Genomic DNA, 12,144 nt, shown 5'->3' on the forward strand with positions numbered 1-12,144 from the left:
TGGATTTCTGGGTTAGGTTGGAGAGGCAGAGGTCCGTCTTGGTTAACGAGCTGCCAATGTGATAGATAGGAGAAGGTAACTGATGGGATTTCTAATTGGATGTTGGAAACGAGCTCTATAGTTCATTTCCAATTCTAGCAGATTACTGATAGAATACTCAAGTTGAAGGTATAGGAATAGTAATGGAAACGGTATGGAAGTCCATTTCCAGTTCTAGCGATTGCTAGAACATGAGAAATAAAGAGAAAGATAAAAAGTAGGAGAATGGAACGGACCTGGGATTGAACCCACGACCTCCTGCGTATGAGGCAGAAGCAGTAGCCATATGACTACCAAGCTCGCTTCGAAACAAGAGAGATCACGCACTGAACTGATTAATTTTATTACCGGCCGCGCAATGCAGAACACAATAATTCGGCCGATCGCGCGATCGTTCTGCTGTCCGAAACAAGAGAGATCACGCACTGAACTGATTAATTTTATTACCGGCCGCGCAATGCAGAACACAATAATTCGGCCGATCGCGCGATCGTTCTGCTGTCCGAAACAAGAGAGATCACGCACTGAACTGATTAATTTTATTACCGGCCGCGCAATGCAGAACACAATAATTCGGCCGATCGCGCGATCGTTCTGCTGTCCGAAACAAGAGAGATCACGCACTGAACTGATTAATTTTATTACCGGCCGCGCAATGCAGAACACAATAATTCGGCCGATCGCGCGATCGTTCTGCTGTCCGAAACAAGAGAGATCACGCACTGAACTGATTAATTTTATTACCGGACGGGCAATGTAGAACAAAATAATTCGGCCGATCGTGCGATCGTTCTGCTGTCCGAAACAAGAGAGATCACGCACTGAAGTGATTAATTTTATTACCGGCCGCACAATGCAGAACACAATAATTCGGCCGATCGCGCGATCGTTCTGCTGTCCGAAACAAGAGAGATCACGCACTGAACTGATTAATTTTATTACCGGCCGCGCAATGCAGAACACAATAATTCGGCCGATCGCGCGATCGTTCTGCTGTCCGAAACAAGAAAGATCACGCACTGAACTGATTAATTTTATTACCGGCCGCGCAATGCAGAACACAATTATTCGGCCGATCGCGCGATCGTTCTGCTGTCCGAAACAAGAGAGATCACGCACTGAAGTGATTAATTTTATTAGCGGCCGCGCAATGCAGAACATAATAATTCGGCCGATCGTGCGATCGTTCTGCTGTCCGAAACAGGAGAGATCATGCACTGAACTGATTAACTTTATTACCGGCCGCGCAATGCAGAACAAAATAATTCGGCCGATCGCGCGATCGTTCTGCTGTCCGAAACAAGAGAGATCACGCACTGAACTGATTAATTTTATTACCGGCCGCGCAAATCAGAACACAATAATTCGGCCGATCGCGCGATCATTCTGCTGTCCGAAACAAGAGAGATCACGCACTGAACTGATTAATTTTATTACCGGCCGCGCAATGCAGAACATAATAATTCGGCCGATCGCGCGATCGTTCTGCTGTCCGAAACAAGAGAGATCATGCACTGAACTGATTAACTTTTATTACCGGCCGCGCAATGCAGAACATAATACTTCGGCCGATCGTGCGATCGTTCTGCTGTCCGAAACAAGAGAGATCACGCACTGAACTGATTAACTTTATTACCAGCCGCGCAATGCAGAACACAATTATTCGGCCGATCACGGGGTGGTTCTGATGTCCGAAACAAGAGAAATCACGCACTGAACTTTATTATTGGCCGCGCAATGCAGAACACAATTATACGGCCGATCACGCGATCGTTCTGCTGTCCGAAACAAGAGAAATCACGCACTGAACTGATTAATTTTATTACCGGCCGCGCAAAGCAGAACACAATAATTCGGCCGATCGCGCGATCGTTCTGCTGTCCGAAACAAGAGAGATCACGCACTGAACTGATTAATTTTATTACCGGCCGCGCAAAGCAGAACACAATAATTCGGCCGATCGCGCGATCGTTCTGCTGTCCGGAAACAAGAGAGATCACGCACTGAACTCGCAAATAAATGGACGGACCATTAAACCCACAAACTTGCACTTCCAGAAAAAAAAGAAAAGGGAGGCCCAAGCACACGTATAGGGCTGTTCATGCCTATCAAACAAATCTTTTTCTGGTAGTGGTATCATTTTTGATACCAGTATTAATAAAATGTGTTTGTTAATTAACAATAAGTAGTTTCAATTAAGACATGCTTAGAAGTGTTAAGTACGACTTAGTATTATGCATATTGAATGAGCGTGAGTGAGTAGTGTTGCTAATCTTCGTAAAGAGCGTGAGTGGTGCTCGCATAAAGTGCTCAGTACGAGTTATTTTTATGAATTTTTGAATGAGCGCGAGTGGTACTCGCATTAAGTGCTCAGTGCAACTTAGTGTTGCACGCTTAAAATTAATAACACAGAGATATGTTTGCTTCACACAAAACGGACCTAATGCAGAACAGCACCTAGATGAGCGACAGTTACACAGCCACTAAAATGCCTTCGTAAGAACGTAATTATTGTGTCTAAGTGAAGTGTGAAACATTAACCAAACTTTTTGCCCACCGTCTAACCAAGGCACTGACGCTTAACTATGTTGAAAATATCGTGGGCGTTCCAAGTAGCATTCTTTATTGACTCCGTCTGAATTATTCTACGTCGAAGAAAAGCTATTATTTTAGGTATTTTTTTCAGTAAATTTGTAAATTGATCTGTTTATGTTATTTTCTGTTATTTCTAGGGCGAAAATGGAGCTATCAAAACGTTCAGTTATTTCATCAGTCTCGAACGAGATCCGCTCCAATGTAAGCAAGGTTCAGTCTGAGAAAAAAACGAGACTGAAAAGAATGAAATTAATATAATTGCATTTTGGACAGCTCGACTAGTAGTACTAACACCATCTTAGTGACTTAACTTTGTATCCATTTTCGTTCTGCTATTCATAGTCAAGGTAGGATATGACACGTCTAATTAAAAAGTGCTGGACCACGTGCTCAGCTATCACATTTTGCGCATACACTTTCTTACGCACAGTATGTCTAGTTAAAGCATTACCTCGTTCATTCGACCAAGATGAATTCGAACAGGTATTGCAGAATGCCAATTTCATTTACAGTCATCTTGGGTTTTTATATGGGATAGCCACCGAGTTTGTTTATGTTTCGCACTGAAAATTAATGTTCCACCCCCGCGCTAGTCTCTCCCATCTACTTACGAAGTGAGTGAACCCTGATATAAGAACCCTGCATTCGACAACATGTTTTATTTTATTATTCGAATGAGCGGAGATTTACATTTTTTCCAATTTCGTTTATTTGGTAGGCTCAGGCGTGTATAACACTTTACGGAGCCATTGTTCTTTGTGATATATACAATCAATATCATTTTATTATACGGTTAGTAAGAGGGGGTAGAAGCCAGCGTACTCGTGGTGACTCGAGGTTAGTTTACAATGTTTAAGGATGGACGGGGCTTAGGATTTGGGATCAGGAAATTTCAGCTTCTCATCCGGGCATTTGGCGTCAGTGACGATGTGGCGTGTCGTCGTGCTCGAGGAATGGTTCGACTGGGAGCATCTTCCGGATGGCAAGAGCTATGGAGCTCTACGGAACAAAAAGGCAGAGACAGAACAAAAAAAAAAAACTTTAAAGAAAGAAAAAAAAAACAAAATGTTAGATTTTGATGTCAGAAGCACAAAGAAAACTATAAATGGCCTGCATATAGACAACATCACGATCTCCCAAAACACCGCGAACTTCCCTGAAGGGTTGTTTACCTCGGGCCACAAGGGTATCCAATAATTGCTCTCTGGAGGCGTCATTTTCCGAGCAGGACCAAACTACGTGATCGATGTCATCATAATCGGCTCCGCACCTACATAAGTTGCTATCGACAAGGTTTATTCTGTACAGATGTGCGTTTAGTTTAGTTTAATGGATAGTGATTGTACATACGCCTCGACATCACGCGAATGAAGCCTCGACTTAAGTCCTCACCTCTGAACCACGCTCGCCCAGAAACTTTTGGAACTATGGAAAATAGCCACCGTCCAAGTTCGTTGTGTGTCCAATTTCTTTGCCAACTTTGAAGAGTACTCTGACGGACTAATGGGAAAAACTCGTTGCTCGAGTATTGTCTATCATAAACCTCACCTTCCTGTGCGCCCACCTTTGCCAGCGAGTCTGCCTTCTCATTGCCGTAGATTGAGCAGTGAGATGGGACCCAAACAAAGGTAATCTTGAATGATCTTTCGACCAAAACACGCATCTGCTCTCTTATGTTTGTAAGAAAGTAAGATGCGTGCTTAACAGGTTTCATCGACCGGAGTGCCTCGATAGAACTAAGACTATCCGAGAAGATGAAATAATGGTCTACGGGCTGATTGGAAATTATCCCCAAAGCGAAGTTAATTGCTGCCAGCTCAGCAACATAAACCGAACACGGTTCCTGAAGTTTTCGGAAGGTGGTTGAAGTTACATTGAAAACACCGAAGCCAGTGGATCCGTTAATGCGAGAACCATCAGTGAAATATCTGTTGTTGCAATCGACATGTTCATATTTTTCTGAAAAAAGGGAGGGAATAGATACTTGTCGAAGATGATCTGGTATTCCTTGAATAGCGTATTTCATGGACAGATCGTATTCAATTGAGGAACTGTCGTTGGTGAAGTGAACTCGAGGTGGATTATAACACGGAAGACAAAGATCTGAAGAAATGTAGTTGAGATAGACTCTAAGGAATCTTGAACGACAAGTCAGTTCAAGCATTTTATCGAAGTTATCTAAGACAAGTGTGTTACTTGTTCCACATATGACGAGTATTATAAGTGAGAGCTCCCAGTAACGGTGCTTTAAAGGAGTGACTCCAGCAAGCACCTCCAGGCTCATGTTATGCGTTGAATGCATGCAGCCAAGGGCAATACGCAAACAACGATACTGAATTCGTTCCAATTTGATCAGGTGGCAATCAGCTGCTGAGAGGAAGCAGAAAGAGCCATACTCTAAAACAGAGAGAATAGTCGTTCTATATAGTTTGATGAGGTCTTCCGGGTGAGCACCCCACCAGGTTCCGGAGATAGAACGTAGAAAATGGATCCTTTTCCGGCATTTTTGTATCAAATACTCAAAATGGAGTTTCCATGTGCATTTAGAATCAAACACGACCCCAAGGTATTTAGAAGATAAAGATTGGTTGATGTCATCATTCAACAGTTTTAGTTTCAGTTGAGCTGGGTACCGCTTCCTAGTAAACACAACCAACTGAGTTTTTTGCGGTGAAAACTCGATCCCTAGATGTCTGGCCCAAACAGTCAGATTATCCAGGGTACTTTGCAATGGTCCTTGCAAGACAGCTGCACATGGACCTCTTAGAGAGACCACGGCATCATCTGCAAGTTGTCTGAGCGTGCATTGTCCTTCCAAACAATTGTCAATATCTTTAACATAGAAATTATAAAGCAAGGGACTTAAACATGATCCTTGGGGAAGGCCCATGTAGCTATTTCTGGAAGTTGTCAGAGTGCCGAGTGTGAAGTTCATTTGTTTTTCTGACAACAAATTATACAAGAAATTGTTCAAAATAACGGGTAATCCACTACTGTGCAGATTGTCTGACAGTACTTCTATGGAAACTGAATCAAAAGCGCCCTTAATATCCAAGAATACTGAAGCCAATTGCTCCTTGTGCGCAAAGGCCAGCTGAATATCTGAAGAGAGCAACGCTAGACAATCGTTTGTTCCTTTACCTTTTCGAAAACCAAACTGAGTATTTGATAGCAATGCATTTTCTTCGACCCAATGGTCGACTCTTGAAAGGATCATTTTCTCTAATAACTTTCTCATGCATGATAGCATGGCAATCGGTCGGTATGAATTGTGATTAGACGCTGGTTTCCCAGGCTTTTGAATAGCTATTACTTTGACCTGTCGCCATTCAGGTGGCACAATGTTGTACTCCATGAAACAGTTGTACAGGTCAAGTAATCGTCTTTTGCGATATCTGGGAGGTTTTAAGAAGATTGAATTTGATGTTATCGCATCCCGGAGCAGAGTTATTCGATGAAAGAAGAGACATAGAAAGTTCCAGCATTGTGAATGGTCCACCCAAAGAACCGGGATCAGTGACTGATTCTCGAAATAGCGGTTCTGCTGGTACGGAATCTGGGCAGACCTTTTTGCGAAGTTGAATATCCATCGATTGGAGTATTCTTCACTCTCATTGGTGGAAATGGGGTTCCGCATGTTGCGAGCCGTTTTCCAAAGTGTTGTCATTGAGGTTTCTCGTGATAGTCCCTCGACAAATCGTCGCCAGTAGCTACGTTTTTTGCCTTGAGAAGATTTTTGAGTTTTCTTTCGAGCCTCAAATACTCTTCAAAAGCTCTGACCTTCCGTGTTTACGGAAGGCCTTGAAGGCATCAGATTTCTCAGAATACAACTTAGTACATTCATCATCCCATCCAGGAGTGGCTGGTCTTCTTATGACAGATGTACTTGGAACGCGTCGTTTCTGAGCTTCTAGTGCGCTTTTTGAATCAACTCAGTAAGGAATCGATATTCATCCAAAGGTGGAAGAGTATCAGTTGATTCAATACCAATTTTTACCGCCGATGCAAATTTTTGCCAGTCAATGTTCTTCGTGAGATCGAAAGGAACATTAACTGGCTCAGATTGTTGATAGCCACTCTTAATTGTGGTGACTATCGGCATATGGTCACTACCATGGGGATCTTGAATTACCTTCCACGTGCAATCTAATGATAGTGAATTTGAACATAAAGACAGATCAATACGGCTTTGTTGACCATTTGGTCCTATTCGAGTTACTTCACCAGTGTTCAAAATATTCAAATTGAAATCGTCACACAAATCATAGAAAATAGGCGCTCTATAATCGTCATACGTTTCGCCCCATCCAATACCATGTGCGTTCATATCACCCAATATCAATACTGGAGATGATAGGAGGGAGACTGCGCAGAAAAAATGTCGGAGAGTAATAGAGGCATGTGGGGGAATATACACTGAAGCGGTGGGAAGATGTTTATTCTTCACATTTACTGGGGATGCGACGATTTCTAAGCCGGGAACAGTCGGAATGGGAATTCTGTAGAAGGAGTAGCATTTTGATCCCCAAAAGAACGCCACCATAATGATCATTCCGATCTTGGCGAATAATATTAAAATCGTGGAAGGTGATTTCATCTTCAGAAGAAAGCCATGTTTCACAGAGTGCAAATACATCGCAATCGGAATTGCGAATCAAAAACTTGAACACGTCTAATTTATTTTCAGACTATGACAGTTCCACTGCAGCACAGTGATTGTATCTTGGGTATTGGCCGTATTATCCATCGAAAGATACAATTCCTGCAAGAAGGGCCATGAAACAGTCAATTGCTTCAGATAACTTTCCACTGTTGGTATAAAAAGGTCAATGATAGGCCTCAATGAATTCGGAATATTAAATAAATTCAAAAACGGTCCACAAGGTCCTTAAAGGAGATCAATCCTCGCTTGGACGGAATACTTTTACTAGAAGTGCGAATTACTTTTTTCTTTCGTTGATTCTCCTAGCCGGATGTTTTTCGAAACATCGGATTTTGGCAATGGCGGGAATGCCTTACTGCAACTAGGATCAAAAGAAGCAGTAGGGACAGGTTGCTTCGGGATTTTAAATAAACCCCATTACCTTCAGATTTTGCCAAGCTTTTATGGATGATTTTTGTTCTCTTGCGGCGCGATCCCGGGGAAGACGGTTGCTTCCTCTTTTCGGGCACGTGTACCTCCGCAGGATCATCCATATCGGCTGCGTCAGAGTCCAATTCATCAATGGATATGGAATCATAAAAATCACTTACACGAACGGTGGCTGAAATAGCAGTCGATGCAGTGGCTGTGGCGGATGTGTCTTGCGACTTAACCATTTCCGCATACGACTGCTTGGAGCGCTGTACCAACGAGCGCTTCACTTTTTGGGTGCGCTTTTTGTACACCGGGCATTCCTGCAAACCATGGGGAGGGTTCAAACCACAATAAGCACATTTTGTTGCCTGTTGCTGGCAGGACTCCTCCCGATGCCTTTCAGAACATTTGCCACAACGTGGTTTGTTGTCACAAAACTCGGCAGTGTGACCAAATTGTTTGCAATTGGTACAATTAAATACCCTTGGCACAAAAAGACGCACCGGAAATAGCATGTTTTCAATATAAACATATTTTGGGAGCATCGAACCGGCGAACGTCACCCGAAGCGAACCTGACTTGGAATATACCTTCTTTCCATCTTCCGTGGCTGCTGAATGCAATTCCTTGCAGTCCAGAATATCCACGGTAGACTCCATTGCATTCTTTAGGCGGCCTTTTCCCGCAAGTACATCCTTGCAAGTCAGGCTCGCTGCGTTGATCACACCTTCAATTTCGACCTCCCGCGAGGGACATAAACCATATATTCAACATTGTACGCCCTGTCGCCAGCAATTTCATTCGCCACCTGGTATGTAGGTGCGGTGATGCGTAGTTTTTTCCTGTTGATCTGGCTAAAATCAAGCTTCGGAAAACGACGCGTCACATCTCGTTTAATGCCGAAAAAATCTAGGCATTTTTCTTTCTGCCGAAAGTAAACAACCCAAGGCCCAGGCGAAGCCGCATGGTACAATCGAGTGCGCCCTCCATCTTTAGCAGGCACACTGCCTTCTCCAGTCTCCGTCTCCATTCTCACCCCGCAAGGTGGAAGGATAAATTTTGCTTATACTAACTTAAAACTAATAGCAAATTAGAAAAAACTTAAAAAAACTAATTTGATTAATTCTAAGCAGTCCCACTCTGTATTAAACAGAAGGGAGAACAATAAAAGTTTTGCCACTTATCTGCCCCTGCTGCTGTAGGTAGCAGCAGTAACAATAGCCTGCTTCACTGGCGTCGCCAGAAGCAGCTACTTCACTCGCCGACAGTGATCGCCTTGGATCCGTAGGTAGGAGCACAACACAATAGCCTTTTCACTACCGAACACAATCCGCGATGAGACACAGCACACACGTCTGGCTCGTTCGAACTATCGGCACGGAATGAGATTGAGATTTACATTTACAATATATACGCCAAACGATTATGGAGACGCATGGTTGCTCATTTTTGTACCTTTGCTTGCATTTTGTCAAATTTCCACAAACTACTTAAACTACATGAAGGATACTTAGAACTGAATTCGCAAGCTGAAACTATCGATCAAACTATCGGTCATTTAACATGACGCGAGCGGTAATTTGATGATTTCTTAACGTTGTTTCCTGGCGGTTCTGAGTATAAAATCGGAAACGGATTATTTATCGTTTGAGCAGCCGCTGAAAGTGGTAGAAGTGAAACTATCAGGATTATACATAAAATATGTTTAAGCATTTCATGAATCGTAAAGAAACTCACACAGAGCTTTTCGAGGCAGCCATGGTCGTCGTTTCCACGCTATCAAATCATGTTTCGATGGAGAGTCTTTCCGAACCTTTCCCTTGATCTGACATCCCACAGGATTGGATTAAAGGAAAATATCATTTTTAAAACTCAACTAAGACATATTTGAGAAGGTATGTTTTCATCAATTGGGAGTTTGTCGGCCAACGTAAATACAACGTAATTTTCTATAGGGTAACTATACCGGTTTTGGCCACCTTAGTGCCTGTTTCGGCCAACCCTGAAAAATGCATATTTGCCAAAAACTATCGATCAGTTTACACAGCGAATAATCATAAGGGATATATCTCCTGTTACAGCTAATGAAATCCTCGGAAATTGTTTCAATTTCTGTCCTTACTATCTATATAGTGCTGTCAATACTAATCCACAACAACAACTGTCGATATTCATTTGTTTCGGAACGAAATTCAATTTAACGTTTTTCAAAATCGAAATAAATATGACTATGTTATAACTTTGATCTATTATTTACTATTATTTTATGTCCAAGAGGCAACATATCCGTTCGAAGGAATCAGTTTTCAGAATTTCCTCTTCTCTGCGATTAGCTAGCATTGATTTTACAATTGTGAGTGATTTCTGATTTAATAGCAAATGTAGCGACATCTGAAATGTTACTATCATAGCATCATTTAGACATTATGACAGGACGAAGACGATAACCGACTCAAACGACGATAGGCAAGTAAGTACTATGGACAGGAATCCTGTATACATAAGACCTAGACCTATGTTAAGTACCATTCCTGAACAGTTTAATCTTATTCAAAACATTTCTTAAATTGTGTATTCCAGAAGCGGAGAGCAATAATTCATCCCCCGAGGAGCCCCTGCTATCCAAGGGTGACGCCTACAGTGATAAGAAAGTAAATAGCACTATAACTTCTATGGATTCGGCGCTGTCCTACTCGGACAATTGTTCCGATATCGAACTAGACCACGTTAGATTAACAAACGATAAAGATAGCTCCTCCACAATACACAGTAGCGACAATAGTCACAACGGCAATAGCAACAATCCACAGTCATAACCTCATAGTATCACCTCTAACAATTAAAAAGTTATGGAAAGGAGACTCTAGAATAGCGTTTCAACTCGTTGATATCTCGAAAACCTCAAGGTGCACTCAAAACTACTCAATCACCGGAAACCACATCATACATTCGACAACGATGTACACACACCAAATACACACCGGAAGAAAATTAAAACTCAAGTCACCTTGAAAACTGCTTGCCGGGACTGCTAAGGATCACTCAGGTATTTGGGAAGCTACGCTTTAAATGTGCTTATGTGTGGCCTGTAACACTGCTTTTTAACTGCAATTTTTAATAACCTTCCATTAACATCCTATAATCAGGCTCGTTTTAAAATGGACATATTAGTCATAATCGCATCAATGTTCTCAAAAGTAGATCAGCTTTAACGAAAATATATTTGATATCTTTCACTAATGAAGAAAATCGGCATTACGATTACCAAATATGTTTTCAGTGAAAATGTTTCAATTCGTGATATTTCATTTCAGATGCCCTATGTACTGATCTAAACTAGTTTATTTACTGCTGAGAATCCTTACATTAAACAATAGCATACAAATGACCTTAAAAAAAATTAATGACAGAAACTACGTAAAAAAGTAAACGGTAAAATAAAGGATAAAGTCTGTTTTGATGTTAAATTCTTTTAATCGCATAAACAGATCTATTAAGGTGTCCAACTTGCTATCGAAATACAATGTGCCTTCCTTCATTCATTTGATCATTTCATATTAACCAACTTTTTGACACCAACACATGGTAACAAATAAAAGAATTTCGACCTCGCAATTTCAGTTTGAATTATAAATGTTTCAATAACCTTAGCTTAAACAAAAAAAAAAAGTTTGATGTGCATGAAATATATTTTATGTAGCCCGGTCACTGATACCAAGCTTCATTTTTCTTCATACAGATATTCAAGGATTAAACAAATTCGTTAGCAGTAAACAACCGGAGGTGTACCATCCCCCTTCTCCTTCGTGATTATGCATCGCACGCAGATGGTCCATTTTTTTAGCTTAGTTTTCCCCGAGACGACCATGAATGATGTGAATGATGCAGTTCTTCCGAGAAAGTTGTGATTCTAATTTTAGTCCAAATCAAAGTCTACCCTCACATCTCATTGTGTCTAGGATGTAAGACCGCGTGGTTACCCAGTAACAACTCGTAACGAGCATTGGGCGCGACGTGTCGTGCACTGACTATTAAATTATTAGTTTTTTTTAAAGAGAAATGTAACGATGAGCTAGCGAAGCACATCACTCACCAAGCTGTGAAGAAGAAAGTATCGGAACAAAAGTGCCAAGAGTCGCGTCGATCATTCAGACGCTTCGCCAGATTTTTAAGTTAAGTCAAGTCAAACCATGCCAAGACCCGCCTAGATGGGAAAAGTCTATCTTATGTTTTAAATCAAAATGAATATGTGGAAGTTTCAAAATAAAATAAAACTAGCGGAGGGTAAACGCCAAAAGGGCAGACCTTTAGCCAAACACTGTAAATAGGTGCATCTGCTTAAACGGTGAGGTTCACTGTTGAATAAAAGACATATTTTATCTTTATTACTATCTCTAAGTTATGCGAAACAAGTGTGATGCAGTTGGTAAACG

At 41.6% G+C, this 12,144-nt stretch overlaps 1 protein-coding gene across 15 annotated transcripts in view; it reads left to right on the forward strand.

Moving 5' to 3' along the window:
- The window catches only part of LOC134225024 (chloride channel protein 2-like), a 248,182-nt gene extending 236,426 nt beyond the window's left edge, over window positions 1-11,756 (forward strand). For 14 of the 15 annotated variants that reach the window (XM_062704813.1, XM_062704818.1, XM_062704847.1 and 11 more), the window contains 2 exons: window positions 10,292-10,757; window positions 11,451-11,756. In XM_062704813.1, the coding sequence (XP_062560797.1) occupies window positions 10,292-10,527 (236 nt within the window). In that variant the 3' untranslated portion in view covers window positions 10,528-10,757; window positions 11,451-11,756. The remainder of the gene's footprint in view (window positions 1-10,291; window positions 10,758-11,450) is intronic. The other variant, XM_062704804.1, reaches the window with a different exon arrangement.
- The last annotated feature ends 388 nt before the right edge of the window (window positions 11,757-12,144 follow it).

Source organism: Armigeres subalbatus, chromosome 1, assembly GCF_024139115.2.
Source record: "Armigeres subalbatus isolate Guangzhou_Male chromosome 1, GZ_Asu_2, whole genome shotgun sequence".
NCBI lineage: Eukaryota > Metazoa > Arthropoda > Insecta > Diptera > Culicidae > Armigeres > Armigeres subalbatus.